The following is a 17,949-nucleotide window of genomic DNA, read 5'->3' as shown; positions in this document are numbered from 1 at the left end:
TTTTTTTTTAAATGAAATATTTTCGATATGATACCTGGAAGATTACTTCAAAATATTATGACAAGCTTTTACTGAATCTGTCACAGTCCACAATGACATCACCTACATTACAGTCTACTCAGGAAATTGCTCAATGGATTATTCATTGCTCTATGACTTATTTCTTGGAAGGAATGATAAGAAAATTTTCTACCTGAACAGTTACTTAACACTTAAAATAAAGCATTTTATTACCAAGCATGACCTAACGTGACTCATTCAAGCTTTCTGACACATTAGCATTTAGTAAGAACACCACCACAAAATCCCCAAACACTCACAACCTCTTTGGAAACAAAAGGGTCGTACAAGACTGTTACGAGCTGGGTGCTAGTCACCCCTTATGAACAATGCACCTAAAGTTTTAAAAAGCTTATTGATACAAATTACATCTTTAAGAGACTACAAGGTGAGACTACAGGAGCAATAGCAGAAACTGTGGGACAAGAGTTTCGTTTGTAATGACTTCTAGCTGCCTTTACCATCAGAGTATTAGATTCTTAACTACTAGAATACTCAAACTCAGGTATGACTCCTATCTCGGCTGCAACAGACACATTTACTAGAACACTACAAAGGGCATGATAGGCAACCCACAACTGGTTTCCCAGCCTTCAGAGGTGAATTTCCCATGAATCTCCCTTGCATATTACAGAAGACAAAAGGGCACAGTGGCTTCAAACGTCACGAGGCAGAAAAAAACGTGCTGTCGCACCATATTCATATACAAATTAAAAGCATTCCTCTGGAATGCACTGAGCTTGATTCTGCAATCTTTATCCAGACAAAACTTGTAGAGGTATCTCACAGATAACACAGAGAAAGATTTAGGGTGTGGCTGGGTAAGGCAGAGCTTTCAGCATGTCACCTGCATACCAGGCAGGGAGAAAGTGTATGTCTCATACTCTTTTGATTGTACTACTGTAAGTAATTTTGTATATTTGGAGACATGATTGCTAATAGTCATTTGTATTTCCAAAATACTTTGACACAGTCTGCAAGGCTGTGAAACTCAATCTGTGATCGACGTACTAAATTAATCAAACAGCGAATTCTATGAACTTATCAACTTCATGTGACAACACACATGGCACAAAGAATAAGAGTTGTTAATGGCCATACCAATGCAAAGTTTTGGGAACCACTGCGTTAAAAAAAAAAAAAAAAAAACCACAACAATGAAAACAATGCCACAGTACTAAAACACTATTAGCCTATAGGATTCGCTGCAAAACCAACGTTACTTTTCAGAACAGTTGAAGTCTCAATACCAGAATGTATTAGTGAGCATGGTAAGAGTCATCTCCACTATACACACAACTGAAAGAAAGAGCAAGGAATTTGCCTCTGGTCAAACACAAGAAGCCTGGAAATTAGTTTCAAAACTGGAAATTCATTCCATAACAATTTTTGCTGTTGAAACACTTTAAGAAAATACAGCCACAAGAACAAGCTATTTCTTTCTACTTCTCTGATTAAATATCATGTCATACTTTGTGTATCAGTAAGTCAACACTTCCTGGGACCATCTGATCTTATAATGAGAAGAAAACCGATTTACTGTACATATTCACAAAAACTTTACTTTTCACATTCTACAGTCAAGGGCAGAAAATTTTATCTGAAGACTTCACACAGACATTAGAAGTCACTGCTGAAAAACATCTGCAAATACTATGGATTTCTAAAAAGAATAGCACATTTAAATTAAACAGCGATTAAAAATATCACTTACACGCCACTTAGCACATTTACAGACTGTGTCCTCAGCCCGTATCCGGTGTCTTTCAAATTGGAAATAATTCCTAACACATTAATATTGGAACCCTTCGATCCAAAGTCTTTTTCACTGTACATTATCATGTGGGAGCTTGTGAAGTCCTGTTAAAACAAAAAGAGAAGCATCATAAGGAAAATACAACATGATGTCTCAGTGCACTCAGGAGATGCCTACTACATGTTCTTGGAACTTACACCAACAATTGGTCGCAGCGACTGCAACTCTTCATCATAGCCACCCCAGTCTGTCCAATCCCGATACGCTCCTTCTTCCAGCAAGTATTGATGGCCTTCAAACCCAGGCTTCTCATAAGCAACCCAACTAAACAACAACAACAACAATAGAGTTTGCATGTGAAAATGGACAACTGCCACTCCGTGTTGTTATGGAGCAGATACAAGTGTGAAATTTGTTCTTTTGCTGTGAATATTTGCACATTTAACCCATGCATCTATCTAAACCCAGAAACTAGGAAAACAGATAAAAGAAACAGGTACTGAATTTGTCCACTGGAATTTCCAGCCTATGGAGCTACAACTGCAGGTGAAGGGGTAATACTGGTGTTTTCCCACACTTACAGTCCTCCCAGTACTTTCATGGATCCCACTGATGTAAGTGGAAGTCTTGTCTTTTCTTCTGATTCCTTGTCATCAAGCATAAAGATCTCTGATTCTATTTCCACATGTCTCCCTTCAAAGAAAGGCTTCTCATAAATGATCACCTGTAGCAGAAATGAAGTAAAAGAAAAGTTGCAGAGAGCATGATAAATTCTGAAAACAGACAGTTTCTTTTGCATGGGCATATGGAGGGAGAAGACAATTATGAAACTAATTAGTGGGATCTCTCTATTCTCCTCAAGAAGTCTTTACCTTGGAGGTGGAACATGACGGCTTGCATGTTCATTACCCATCTGCATTACCCAGCTAGCTGTTAATACTGTCATATATGTATGTGATGGATGCATAAACATGACCGAAATTGCAGTTTCATGGTGTGGTCACATATGGTAGGACCAGCCACTAAACCGTAAGTAGTTGGTACGTGATCAAGATATATTTACCTACCCACGTGTAGTTCATGTGTTATAAAATACCTTTGGACCATCAAATAAATACTGACTTTTACCTTTGGCTCTCCTCCGAATTCAACTTTGCGACCACCCTGTTAAAAACAAAAACAAACAAACAAAAAAACTTGTCTGTACTCAGAGTCATCAACTCTTCACAAAAAGACAGAATAAAGATGAAGCCTTCCTTGAAGAACACAAGTGAAAATAAGAAGGCAGATTAAAGGTAGAAACAGATGCTATCAGACATTGAAAGCTCAAGAACTTTATAGACTAAAAAGTTGGGTTTTTTCTTTTGTTTTTTTTTGGTTTTTTTTAAGAGTTACATTTTTATCAGTCTTGAAAAAAATCTACCCACCTTAGCACGTTACTTCTAACACAAAAACATAGGTCACAAAACTTGCAAGTAACAACAGTATTTTACCATTTTCAAGGGCCTCATGGACCTAATGTAGGCTTCCTTCTTCTCCCAGAATGCTAAATTAGGATATTCACCAGGCTCCAACATTAAAGGGACTCCCTGGAAACCAGGTTCTTCATAAATTAGCCATCTAAAGGGGGCGGGGGGAAGGAAAGCAAAAGTTAAAAACCCTGGAACGTTTCTGAAGAGTAAAGAACAAGACAATATGCTTACTTTACAAAATACATCAGGGTACCCTTAATAAAGCTTTGTTTCTTTACCATCAAAATTGCCAACTACAAGCTGGCATACTAGCAAACTTCTGTGCCTGTGCAGGAACCACCAATAATGCATGTGTTTTGTTTGAACAGGCTAAAAAAAAAAATAAAAAATCAGTACAATGAACAGACAATTAAGAATTTGACTCTCTTATCTGAAGGCAACCCAAGTTTTAGACTGAGGTTTCAAGACTTAAGGTTACTCTGGGTTACTCTTAGAATAGTTTTAAAATATGAAGAACCAATTTTCACGAAGTTGAAAGATGTTTACTAACCTAGACTTGGGACTTGTTGCAAAATCTATTCAACAGAAAATTCTAAACTTGTGTTATTTACTAACAGGTAGAAAAACCTGACAACTCCTTAGAAATCTACTTCCTCATGGTTTGTTATCTGCTAATAAATCTGCTTTGAAAGATACAACTTTCAAAGTTCCTGATTGGGACAGTAACAGTAGTTTTTCAAAGATTTTTCAAGAAAATCTTAGCCAGTAATCACTGGAAACAAAGAAACATACTGCTGATCTCTGCGTAAGGATGGCAATGTATTTCTTCCAGTTTAAATTTAGTGATCTCTCAGAAGTGCAGAATGGAGCAGTATATAACACAAACTAAACTGAACACTTTACGCAGCCAACCTTTTAATCATGTAAGGATCATAATGTATAAATCTGGTGACACCAGAAAAATGTTCAAATAATCCATCACTCCGTCATGCTTAAAAGGCAGTCTCCAAGCTGATGTAAACTGGCACAAGTTGTATAAATTCATTGCAGGCATACGGTTTCAAGAAACAAACAGCGAGCTTTAGTTTTATCGCTGTCTATAGCTGAATGTTTGATATGTTGTGTGTCCTGTAGTTGCACTGCTCAGTAAGCCCTCAACTTATGGCTGGTCGCACGTGGTGTTCCCCAGGGCTCAGTACTGGGGCTAGTTCTGTTTCATATCTTTGTCAATGACCTGGATGAGGGGATCGAGTGCACCCTCAGTAAGTTTGCGGGTGACACCAGGTTGAGCAGAGGTGTTGATCTGCTCGAGGGTAGGGAGGCTCTACAGAGGGATCTGGACAGGCTGGATCGATGGGCCAAGGCCAACTGAATAAGGTTCAACAAGGCCAAGTGCCGGGTCCTGCACTCGGGTCACAACAACCCCATGCAGCGCTACAGGTTTGGAGAAGAGTGGCTGGAAAGATGCCCAGCAGAAAAGGACCTGGGGGTGTTGGTCAACAGCCGGCTGAATATGAGCCAGCAGTGTGCCCAGGTGGCCAAGAAGGCCAACGACATCCTGGCCTGTATCAGAAATAGTGTGGCCAGTAGGAGCAGGGAGGTGATTGTCCCCCTGTACTCGGTACTGGTGAGGCTGCACCTCGAATGCTGTGTTCAGTTTTGGACCCCTCGCTACAAGAAAGAAATGGAGGTGCTGGAGCGTGTCCAGAGAAGGGCAACCAAGTTGGTGAAGGGTCTAGAGCACAAGTCCTACGAGGAGCGGCTGAGGGAACTGGGGTTGTTCAGCCTGGAGAAGAGGAGGCTGAGGGGAGACCTGGTCGCTCTCTACAACTACCTGAAAGGAGGTTGTAGTGACGTGGGGGTCGGTCTCTTCCCACAAGTAACTAGTGATAGGACAAGAGGAAATGGCCTCAAGTTGCACCAGGGGAGGTTTAGGTTGGATATTAGGAAAAATTTCTTCACTGAAAGGGTTGTCAGGCATTGGAACAGGCTGCCCAGGGAAGTGGTTGAGTCCCCGCCCCTGGAGGTATTTAAAAGACGTGCAGATGTGGCACTTAGGGACAGGGTTTAGTGGTGGACTTTGCAGTGTTAGGTTAACGGTCGGACTCAAATGGTCGGACTGGATGATCTTAAAGGTCTTTTCCAGCCTAAACAATTCTATGGTTCTAACATCACTGCAAGAATTTAAACACAGGGAAGACCAAAGAGAGAGAGTACAATCAGAAGATAAAGGTGCATTGACTCATTTTTGTTGGCAGCTTTTAGTAAACAACAATTAAGCACAAACACTGGGAAACTTCAATAAGATACAACCACACCCACATGCCAAGGTGACTCAGAATCAGAACCTCCCTCAACTGCCAATATAGTGAACTACGCCATGCCTGTAAACTAGGAAAGAAAAAACCCTGCAACATGCAAAAAACCAGCAACAATTTACTGCATTTCTCATGCAAGCAATTGGCAGAAGCAACTTCTTTCTACACTGGACTAATAAACTGACATCTGAGAAAGATTATTTTTCAACTGTCTATTTTGCTTCCTAGTGCAAATATTAGTCTGCCTTCCCTCAAGGGATCCAAATGCAACAGAGAGGAATTAAGACTGTTAGAGTTTACACGGATTTAGTGCAAAAACTACTGTCACACTGATGGAAAATAAGGACCAGTCTGAAGTCTGAGAGATGTGCACTTCCCTTCCTCTGCTTCCTTTCCAAAAATTTTGTAATTTCACTATTCATAGAATCCTTTTAAATGAGGGACAGAAATAAAGTGGAGTGGTAGATTAAGTCATTTAATAATCAACCTCCAAATAATGTATCTGATTTCATTACTCTTGGCAGACATGTAATTTGGATTAAGCTTGCAGTTTAACAGAAATAACATCCTGTCAGAGAACCAACTACTTGGATATCTTAAAATTTCCCTGTATACCAGAGTGCTTAATTTTTTCTACAAATCAGCATGTAAAGATTTAATCAGATAAAATACCCTTTACCTACCAACTAAAATGTCCCATCTATCACGTAGCATATTTGAATACATCTTTGCAGTGGCATTTATCACTTGTCTTTAGTTGGGCAGTTTCTGATAGTTAAACAGACCATTTGCAGCCAGGCAAATGCTATCAGTGCCCAAACAAAACATGACCAACAGGTAATGACCAAGGTCTGCACACCCTGTAAAATGTTCTGCAGGACCCAACATCACTGGAAGTGGTTCCACTCTATCACTTTTTCTGAAAACAGCCTCCCTCTTCTGCATACTTTTCCCAATACCATTTTGAGGCATGTTTTCCGTACTGATTTACAAATTATTAAAGTTATCAAAACTACCATTGGTACAGTGTCTGGATTGTCCCTTAGAGGTCTCCTTTCTCATAGAAGCTTGCTTAGTTCATGACATACATTACACACCTAACTCAGATGGCCAGATATTTTCAAGTGACATAACATACATGTCCTAAACATCACCATAAAAACACTGATTAAAATGCACTGTGAAATACATTAATGCTTTCCAAAGTCCACACATGACACTAACTCTTACTTTGTAACATAAGGGCTTGAAATTTTTCTTCTTTTAGTACAATAATTTCAAGTTTAGAGGAAAGCAAGTAGGAAATGTGGTCTTATCGTAACAGTTCATCCCTCCACTCTCACTTACGCTAAGTTTGCCTGAATGAGAAAGAGCAGGAGAGGCAAACTCATTCCTTTGCTACAAATATACAAGCGTTACTGTGTCTTTACTACACGCAAGCAGAAGAAAAACTGGCTCTCACAGAATATTTTAAGAGGTCAGCCTCTCCAAGGGTGAAACATTACAATAATGTACTAATGCTACTGTCAACAAATACTACCAAAATATAGGACTAGAATAAATATAGCCTGCTTGCATGTCTGATAGGTATAAACAATGGTTTAAAACAAATTCCTTTCATAGAAGTACACATTCATACAGAACTATGCACTTACGTGCCCCAGTGTACTTTAATAGAACAAGTCTTCTGAGTGGTGCCAAATACCCCTGTTTCTTCAGTGTCGTCAAAAAAGGAAGTCACGATTCCTAACCCTTCAGGTTCTGTATACAAATCAATTCGGCAAACCCTGTAATCCTGAAAAATTAAGATTGCCATAATCACTTAATCTGTGCTGCAAGTTCTGTAATTAATGTGGATAACTAAATCAGTTTTGAAACACCTGTTTATTTTAAATTGTTTCCCCCCCTTGTCAATTACTACTGTTATTAGATGCCTATAATAAAAGTATAAGTAGGCCAGTTTGGCTGTCTGTTGGGACCAAGTCAGTCAATCTCTAATCAGCATTTACATTGTTTACTTTCTGCCATCTAGGCAGGAATGCATCTTCTTTCATCAGTTAACATCTCCTGTAGCAAATTAAATCCTAAGATTACACCAAGCAAGCCATTCTTGAAGAGAACTGCAATTTAAACAAGAATTGTAGTTACAAGCAACATATATTCCTCCTTTTTCTTTTCCTAGTCAAATAACTTTATAGCTTATGCTTGCTTTGGTAACCTGCAAAGCTAACTACTTAATGGTAGGTTAAAAGTGCATGTAGGAACACTGTTCCACCATGTGTGAAACTCCCTGAAGTTTGTGCATACAGGGCTATTTTTTAAGTAGCAAACAAGGTTTGGTGTTTGACACTAAAGTTTCTGCTGAGTGTAAATTTGGTTTATATTTAGAAAAAAGAAAGACGAAAAAGCCACACACATCTTTTGAAAATACGAGTCTGTGGAATTACTGATGCTTTTATGGGATGTTTTTCCTGAGAGATTGACCAGGCTAAAAAGCATATGCAGTACATAGCATTTTGGAGGCTACTCTAATAAGAAACATTAAGTTTTCTTCCTGCCCTATCCTTCCAGCAGTTGTTACCATAATTCCCATTGTGCAGAAGCCCCCACATTTATTTTGTGATTAAACAAGAAATTCAACATGGAAGATTGTTTCCTGCATTTACAACTTAGGTTGCACTTGTGTCCTAATACAACAATCACACTTTGTATCAGTATAAACATCACCACACTTTAAGAACTAGACAAAATTTTCCTTACTTAGATTACTTGCCTTAACAACATGTCTTATTGAACCAATCACTGCAGGCTTTAGAGATTTGCATTCATTTTGCTCTTCAGAAGTACCTGCACCCCAAATATCTGGGAGTTCCAGCTCTCCTTCTTCCAGAGGAATAGAGGGACCTTCAAAATTTGGTTTCTCATAGAGTATCCAGCTTAAAATAAAAAATTCTAATTTTTAATGGTGCTTTAGCAAGTGTGACTTGCAAAAATCATGCTCCCATTTAACAAATCCTTTCATAATCATTTTGAGACCCTTCCCGCCACCCCAATACAGCTTATACACCCAACACTGCTGATGCAAGCCATTTCTGGTCTCTGTGATACTTTTAAAAGCAATGATAAAACCAAAGATGCCTACTGCTGACTTCGTAATTTCATCAAAAACTCCTCCACCTTTTTAAATTGATGATTTGGGGCAGCAAGACTACTGTCCGTGAATACCAGATTTTTGCATGAGATACTAATCAGAACCAATTTGCAGGTCAGAAAATGTTGACACTGCAGACTGCTGTGTCATGTATAAACAGACAAGCTACTCGGATCTTGTGAAGAGCAGCCTGGAGTTCCACAGGGGCTGGTATAGATGTGCCAAAGGATAGTAAGACTGCTCAGAAGACAAGCACAACTTTATTTTTAATGGCAGGTTTAAAAATTTAACTAGATAAAAACTATATCCATCTGCAAACACAAAACCCTCCCCTGGAACTCTCAGTTGAAGGGGTGGGGGGAAACAGTCCCCTAGTCCATGCTGGAAAAGACAACCTGGTTCACAGATCAAAAGATTTTCATTCCAGTTTTCTGAAGGTAAACAGCAATCAGTGTGCTTCCCAGTACCTCCTACTGCAGCTAGTCCTTGTTTCTGCAGCTTACTATCAGATCATTACTTTTGAGAACCTGCTATTTGACTGTATTACAGCCTGGCCACAATTTAACTTGCCATGCTATCCACAACGGCTGTTCTGTTAATGCTATGAAGAATGTAGGAGATGAACTTCTTGTGAATTACTTTTAAGCAATCTAGCTTTTAGAGAAAAATTCCCTCTGGACTTATCAGAGAAACAGACAATTACATCTACAGTACCACCTTATACTTTTGGACATAGAATTAATCTTCTGCATCCAAACCCACGTCAGACCTGGCTTTAAAATCCTTTGCTAGCCTTTTAGCCCAATCCAAATACTATGCAAAAAAACATAAAGAGGAGAGGACTCAAGGGGCAGCATAGCTGGACAGAATCTGTCATTTCTATGCCTGGTGAAATGTTGCACCCCTCCAGATGGTAACATGCACTCAATTTGTCAGCAAAATAAGTTTCCCAACCCAGAACTTCCTGTTGCAGAGGTAAAATGCCACACTTCTTGCTCATAGCTGTCTACAATACATTGCCATTTGCAAGGCAGACTTACTGTGAATTACATGCTGGTTCCATTTCAAAAGATTTTTGGATAGACCAATGATAAAGAGTAAAAATTAATCTCTTACCATCCTCTGATGACTTTAATTAAAATTGTTGGTGACAGAACCCAAGAACTGCAATCCAGAACATCATGGAAAACTTCAATACCATTTTTTTGATAGTCTGATTCACAGTATATCACCAGCTGTGTTAAAAAACAAAAACAAAAAACCAAACACCAACAACATGTAATTCTATCTTGCTATGCTTTAAATATAGAGAGGAACAGTAAAGATAATAAAATTTATTCTTACCTTGCCAGGTCTGGGATTGATTTTACTTTGCCCATTTCTTGAAAGTGCCTAGTAGACAGCAGGGAGAGAAAAGTCACAAAAGAAAAAAAAATCCAAACCAAAAACGTGTTCAATAAAGATGCTCAGCTATAAAAAAAGAGCTAGTAAAACAAAACAAAAATTAGTCTGAATAGCGAAAAGCTGATAACACTTCAACCATACCTAATTACTGCTTCAATTCCTTCTTCCTCCAGAAGAGCAATATCTTGCCAAAAATGTACAAATTTACACTTTTTTTTTTTTTTTTTAAACATCTCACTGAAGCCAACTAACCTCAGACTTGAAATGCTTTAAAATCCTACTGATCAGCTTCCTATATATTCCAGGAGTTTCATACCAAGACACTACTTAAAAAACTGGTATTAATAAAGTACATGCTCTACAGTGATAAAGATATTAATTAAAATTTAAATGTCTCGTAACCATAAAGCATGAAATAATTTTGAAGGAATATATGAAAAGACTGAGGAGGCAGGATGGCATATACTTGAATGAACTAACTAGCATAATCAATTTTGTGCTGAACACCTTGTGACAAGATATGTTCCTTCAAAAAGCGTGAGACTCTGCAATAAGTGATGGACTAAAAATGCCAAGAACAAATAAAACACATTGAGGTATACAAAATCTAAAACAATGTTGAAGACAGTGGTAAATTATATGATACAGAACATACGGGAAAGTTGTGGTTGCACCACGTCATCTTAAAACAAATACAGAAAGCGTTGCAATTATGTGTTTGGTTTCCTAGCAAGGACAGGAGTGCTCATTCTGAGACAGGGTCCCACTCTTCTAGGAACTATTCATACAAACAAAAAAACCCAAACAGATCCTGCCCCTAAACAGGTTGCAGCCTAAGATAACCAGCAACATGTGCAAGGAACTAATGAAAACATGTTAGCTGGCACACAGGGCAGGCAATGGTCTCAGGACAGAGTTCCTAACCACCGTCAGTTTTTTGTCGGCATCATCAAGACACGTTGAAGCATGACTGGTTTTTTTAGCCTGTGCTTCAATTCCAGTTAGAACTTGCCCTGTGTTTTAAGGAATGCCAAAGTCATTGTTTTGGGCTGCCCTTACTCTTTTCCTTCACATTACCCATTAGCCATTGCATCATCATTTTCTTAGTCAGTGGAAGATGCACAGTAGGTACACATCATACGTTAAACCACGACAAAACATTTTTGGTTCCTGTCTAACTTAAGCAAGACGATTCAGAGCCAGCAACAGTGCTGCAGAAGTCCTGGAACCCTTTGGAGCCCAATGGGTTTCTCTCAAGAGCAGTCTTACATGTGCACATACCCCCTTGCTCTATCAGGCCTCCATACTCTACTGAAAAATTGAAACCCACTCAGGAACAACAGTTTAAGTAGCAAAAAGAATCAGTACTAGTCATTTAGCTTTAAACTCAGGTTTTGAAATCCACGCAGGACCATCCAGACTAAGAAAGCCTTTTTAACTGGCAGCGTATGTCTACACCACTGCAAATAACCCCCCTAATTTTCATCCCCACACTAATTTAAAAACTTCCCATGAGAGAAAAATCTACAACCTCAAAATTGCCAAGTACCATGGATGACTTCCTTCTGCAAGGTGAAGAAGAAAGGAGTAATTTCTACTACTCCCCCACTCCTTTTAGTAGAACTGTAACAGCAGATAACCATTAGCTTTAGAAAAGTATTTCTCAAACTTCTCATATGCTGCTTCAATTCCACAGGTCACATTAATGCAGCTATTAAACTCTGGAGAACATATTTCTTCCCACGGTTCTTAGATCTCCTGATTCTAATTTTCCCCTCTGGTAACAGTAAGGGCCCACATCAACAGAAATAGCAGATAATACAGGACATTGGTTCATCGTTCTAAAAATAGAAATTACAAAGTTCTCCCACATTAGGATAAAGTTGCCTTGAAGTGAAAACTTAGGTCTACCTTCACTTGGGTTGAGAAGATGCTCACAATCAGGCAAAGGGACAGCCCTCCACTGTAGGAGCACTTCTAATAATCACTACTATCCAGTTCTTAAAGTATTCCTAAAGAATATGCATTTTCTATCAAATGCATGGGAATACTGGGAACAAAAACAGAGGGCTAACAAAAAGTTTGCCCTGTTACTCATTTAACAGGGCAATGGCTGAATGTCTTGCTGGAAGAGAAGAGAGATTACTGTCAACAGAAGAAGCAGGCACAAGTTTTCTAAAGTTCACAGAAAGCATTCTACTAATTTACAAGAAAAAATAAAGTTAGTATGAGATTTGTTTCAAAATAATACAAAATCAAGTATGAAGACATATACAAACATACACTTTCAATTCATATTTGTGAAGAGTCTCAAAATAAGGGCACCAGGAAGAAACATAATCATGTTAATAGATGCCATCTCATTTTTATGTGTAGCCAACATCAGATGAAATTGGTGCCATACCTACATTCACATCTACGTATTTGTAATCTATGTATGCCCCTAAGAGGGGAAACAAAACGAAACAACGTATGCACATCATCTATAGAAAATAGAAAAGCTGGGTAACTTTCCAGGCAGGTTTTAGACAACACAATACTTACATCCACATCTAATAAACCAGCAGGAACATTTGATTCATATCTGCTTGGCCCTAACCAGCTGGAAAAACTTTTCTCAGGGTTCCCATAGTTGGGCATTTGTAAACTCAGTTCTTTTTTTGCACTATCTGCTTGCATGTACTTCTCCACAAAACTTGGAAACTTCATATCTGAAAGAGACTGAATTGCAAAACCAAAATTAACAGTCATTCAGCAGGTAGACAAAATTTTACATGGTTACATTTCATGAAAGATCTTTATTACCTCAGATTTTTGAGGCATGCCAAATGGCACAGAAGCATCCTGTTGTAAAGGAGGCATCCCTGAGGAGTCAGTTGTAAAAGCTGTTGTGGTGTTATTTACTGAGGTGACAGAAGGATTAAAAAACTTTTCTTTAGATGCAGAAGACAGCAAGCTTGAGAAGAGGGAGCTTTTTTCAAGCCGGGATCTCTTAATTTCACCATCTGTACCATCAATGTTCTCTTTTCCATTTATTTCCTGAGTAAAGGCAGGTTCCTCTCTATTACATGATTGCAGCGCTTTGAATATGATACTTTGCTCTGTTGATGCACGCTTGGGCCTGACCCTGGCTATCGTTTCCAGGCTTTGCATTTTAATTTGTTGGGCTGGTAACAGATCCTGTGTTTTTTCCCTCCTCAGTCCCAAACCAAAAGTAAATACACTAGGATCAAATACTTTCTCTAAATTGTCTTCATGAATGGGAGGCATTGCAAAGTGGGGCGCTGGGGACTTGGGAAGTTTTGACCTCTTCTTTTTCTGGGGTAAACAAACTGAGCTGTCCAAGTTTTTTATTGTTTCAGCAAACTTCTTCATGTCGGATGGGGAATCAAAAATGCTATCATCTTCAGCAGATCCATTACAGGTTTTGCCTGGGCTCTCCTGTGTATTGATGTTGTGCTCTGATATCAATATACTATCTTGACTGCTATCATCATACTGCAGTGCTGCAAAGCTCAAATCTCCAGGCTTTGCCTTTTTATCTCCATTTTCCATCTTCTTAAATTCTGATCTAGAAACCTGATGAGATGGTAGAGAATATTTTTCATCATTGCAAGGTGATAACACCTCTGTGTTTGGCAGCATATTTTCTTCATTTCTGTGGAATTCTGAGCTTGTGTTATTTCTTTGGTAGGAAGTATCTTGAGCATTTTCACTTTTACTGGGCAAGTGCAAAGACAGTTTAAAAGGTGAACTTTCTTTTTTAGCTGTGGTTAATTCTGGATCGGGTTGCTTCAGAGAGACACTACCAGCATCAATTTTGCTGCTTTGGTTAAAAAGGGATATTGCAGCTTTTACTTTAAGTTCTGTTGTCTTCCCAATATCCTCATAAAAGGCAGAGCCTTCTTCATTTTTGCCTTTTAATTCTGCAGTACTTTCTTTATCTGGTGTGCCATTCTCAAATAACTTCTGGCGACTGCTTTGCTTATTTAACGTTTTATCAGGCTGTTCGCTTTCCTTAGGTTGTTTTCCAAATTTCAGCTTTGCTCTGCCAACAAATGTGCTTGGTACAGTACTATTTTTTGAAGCAGGGATGTCAGCAGGCCTCTGGCTCTGGTTAGCGCATTTATTTTCAAACAAGGAAATTTTGTTGGCGATGTTGCTGTTAGTTTTATTAACTGGTTTTTCAAGAGTATCCTGCTCACTTTCTAAACTGTCTTGATTTGTAGGTGCTTTAAAATTCAGCTCTACATTCTTTGGCTTGGCTGGACTACAGGAGACAAAGTGATACAGAGTTACATCTTTGATTAATCTTGAGAAGACTTGTAACAATTTTAAAAACAATAATATGTAGCATTATAATGACATTTTCCATAGTCATATTCAGTTTAAATTTTGGTATTTCAAAAGGAATTAACTAAAAAAGGAGTAACTATATGAATGACAAAAAAAAAATCAGACACTAAGTAAGGAGAATACATTTCAAACATATACATAGTTCTCTAACGCTCTGTAAAACAAAAAACACAACAGCCTACAGCATCTGCAATCAAGGCAGAGAACTTAACTACTTATGACTGACAGACATTAAAATTTCATAGTGAATAGGCAGAATGAATTATACGAATGCAATTCCCTACAGAGTTTAGGAAACAAATCCCAATTCATTAAGGTGATAATGAGTTGGTTAACATTTGAATATACCTCTCCAACAAGTTTTAAAGACATCTGCCCAGATTCTTGGCAGCCCTTACACTGCAGAAGCAACCTTAAATCCAGTGAAAGACCTCTTCTGGCCTCATTAGTGCTGGTGGAAAAGCTAACTGCCCCCAGTCACTGCATCACCACTTGGCTAAGCAAATACCACATGTGAGGACTCTCCCATTTTCTTCAGGTAAAGTCAGCTAACAATTCAAATTGTGTAAACTAACACTGCTGATTTTACAAGAATTGAATCAGGAAACACAGAAATCTCTCCATCAGAGTGGATAGAGAAGCACATACAAGTACATAGCACATAGTACTCATGTACTATGGCAGAAGGCTGATGACATGCAAGTGAGGGTTTTAAGCCTCCTTCCTCCGAATACCTACACCCAGGAAAAAATTATCTGACCATGTCACTTGCTACTGCAGAAACTGTACAAACAGCTGTGACGATGCAGGGCACATCTTCAAAATTTATCAGTAAGATATAAGGAGTGTCAAGGAGCCCACTATCACCTCAAAGGCAAACCTGTTCTCCAAAGAGGAATCTGGAGACACTCAGCAGGGGGAGAACAGGCAGAAACTGCACTACATGAAAATTGATGATGGTGGTAAATAAAAGAAACTAGCTTGCAGCAACAATCTCCAGGGCCTCAAATGCTCTATGAATCAATGGATGATTCTGGTATTTGAGTGCTTTCTTCTTTTTTACCCACACAAACTGTTCACTGAGCTCTCAGACAGCTCTTTAGCCCAAGAAAGAAGCGTGAGGTACAAGTGAGTTAACACGAGCAACCCAAAACCTGGTATCACTCCTTTCTCCTCTTCCTCAAGAGATCCATCCCAAGTACAAACGTAAACCCTACTAAAGCAAGACTCTCCATTGTACAAGCTTCTTTTCTTGGGAAAAGCATGAGGAGAAAACTTACTGAAATAACACAAGGAACCCAAAATCAGCTGCCTAAGAATCTATATAGAAAGCAACCGTTAAAAATCACCATATCTTTTCGGAGAATAATTCCCAACAGTGCTCACTGTAACTACTAGCCTGCTCACATTGGTTCACAACTGAAAGGCTCTTATGAAGAACATGTCATCAAATAAAAAAGGAAACAGTAAACTTAAAAATGACTGGCCATACTTCAGATAGGTGCTAATAAAACACACCTGGAAAATTTAAGTCTAGAAATGGAAAAAAATTATTCCTGAAATGGGGAAGGCAGGGAGGGAACTACCACGCAGCATAAGATTAAATCTATTTAGACACTACTTTTCATTTGCAGTATGACTGTTTTTCCTAAACTTTTCAAAGTTAAATTATTCTATGATTGTTCTTTCTGGAAAATTAATATAAGTTGCAAAGGACCTCTAAAGGTCAGGTAGTCCAACTTCCTGCTCAAAACAGGGACAAGCTTCAAAGTTAGATCAAGCTGTTGAAAGCTCTGGCTGATCAAGTTCCAAGCATCTCCAAGGGTCAAGATTTTACAACCTTACTAGGGAAGCATTGCAGCAGGTCAGCCGCTGTCACTGTGAATTATTTTTGCCTTGGATCCCACTGAAACTTCACTGTTGCAACTTGCTACCATGGCCATTGTCCTTTCACTGCACGCCTCAGGGAAGAATCTGGCTCTGCCTTCTCTATAATACCTCTATAGGTAGCAAGAGATGATTGAGTTCTACCCATATCCTTCTCTTCTCTCAGTTGAAGTCAAGGTGCTTCAGCTTCTCCTCATACATGGTATGCTCCAGTGGATCACCTTCTTAATGGCTCACCACTGGGCACATTCCAATTTGTAAGCATCTCTCTCGTACCAGGATAAGAGAGTTGGAAGAGGGCAGAGGGGTACGACTCAATATAAAGCCCCAGATGCAGCCTCATGAGCACCGAGTACCTTCTCCTTTGGCCTGCTGGCTATGCTCCTGCCAACGTATCCCGGTACAGGCTTAGCCTTCATCTGCTACAAGGATGCACAACTGATACATGCTGAATTTGCTGTTCACCAGAACCCTTTGTGTCCTTTTCTGATCAGAAAAAGGTACTTATCCTCTCCTACCTGTGTTTTCAAGAGGTACCACTAATGGCCTAGTTATCTTAACAGATTCATTTCCATACCATCCTTTTGTCAGCCTGTCACTTGCACTACTACATGCATTTCAACGTAACAACACATATATTCCTAATAATATCCATCTGTCCCTGTATGCCTCGATGCAAGCAAGTTTAATGGTTAATACTGACAGTTATCAGCCACACCTAAAACCTGTTTTAAATCAACAGCTAACACCTCAAAGGTATAGTTTCAAGCTTTGCAAATTTACATAGAAACAACCACTGCAGCACTTTGTATTTTACATTCTGCTGTATTTCTGCACAGCAGCAGCAACAGAAAAGCAGCTGAGACCAAAGAGCAATAGAAAGCTCAGCCCTGAAGCTCCATCCACTACAGCTGGCCTCCTCTAATCTTTCCATTACACCTTCTTCCACACCAAGAAATGCTGATTTTAAATACAGCCAAAAGATGTGCCTTATTGCAATAACTGCGTTTCTAAGCTTGTTTAAAAGGAAGAGATGTTGATTGTGTATCCTCTAACCCTCCCCTCCAGTATGGGGGAAAAGCATTGAAAGATGGATTCACTTAACAGTGCGAACGCTTTCTTACAAACAACCCAGCGTGGCTGATTCCTACTACCCACTGCTGATCTGCAATGTCAGGAACAAGCAGGCACAAGAGAAATACTGATGTCCTCCTCTTTGGTTACACCTTGCAGCTAACTTGTGGAAGTAAGCAGTTAAACCTCTCCCAATATAGTCATAAATGGAAGATGAGTCACATAGTTGAAGCATACTGTCCAAACGACCATGTCAAGCATGTAATTGATGCCAAAAAACATTGATGCCAAGACATCAGATTGAGGTGAGCAAAGAAAAATGGCATGTTAACAGAGCAGAATAATTCAACAAGTGGGCATAAATGCAAAGGCAACTACAAACCCATGTCTGAACATCAAATATGACAACTGAAGCCAAGTTTTCTGCTAAGCACACCAAAGTAACTACTGCCTGAGGTTTTATTTGCTGAT

General features: G+C 39.1%; 1 protein-coding gene across 1 annotated transcript in view; it reads right to left on the bottom strand.

Annotated features, from left to right (window-relative positions):
* Positions 1-17,949, bottom strand: part of CRYBG1 (crystallin beta-gamma domain containing 1) — a 42,210-nt gene that overhangs the window by 21,326 nt on the left and 2,935 nt on the right. The window contains exons 2-12 of the mRNA XM_049817698.1: positions 12,967-14,431; positions 12,706-12,882; positions 10,102-10,149; positions 9,874-9,992; positions 8,380-8,542; positions 7,262-7,401; positions 3,310-3,436; positions 2,945-2,980; positions 2,398-2,540; positions 2,014-2,140; positions 1,775-1,920 (exon numbers count right to left, since the gene is read on the bottom strand). Coding sequence (XP_049673655.1) covers positions 1,775-1,920; positions 2,014-2,140; positions 2,398-2,540; positions 2,945-2,980; positions 3,310-3,436; positions 7,262-7,401; positions 8,380-8,542; positions 9,874-9,992; positions 10,102-10,149; positions 12,706-12,882; positions 12,967-14,431 — 2,691 coding nt within the window. The remainder of the gene's footprint in view (positions 1-1,774; positions 1,921-2,013; positions 2,141-2,397; positions 2,541-2,944; positions 2,981-3,309; positions 3,437-7,261; positions 7,402-8,379; positions 8,543-9,873; positions 9,993-10,101; positions 10,150-12,705; positions 12,883-12,966; positions 14,432-17,949) is intronic.

Source organism: Accipiter gentilis, chromosome 15 (assembly GCF_929443795.1).
Source record: "Accipiter gentilis chromosome 15, bAccGen1.1, whole genome shotgun sequence".
Classification (NCBI taxonomy): Eukaryota; Metazoa; Chordata; class Aves; order Accipitriformes; family Accipitridae; genus Astur; species Astur gentilis.
Note: the sequence above shows the minus strand (reverse complement) of the source record. Positions and strands in the feature narration are given on the sequence as shown.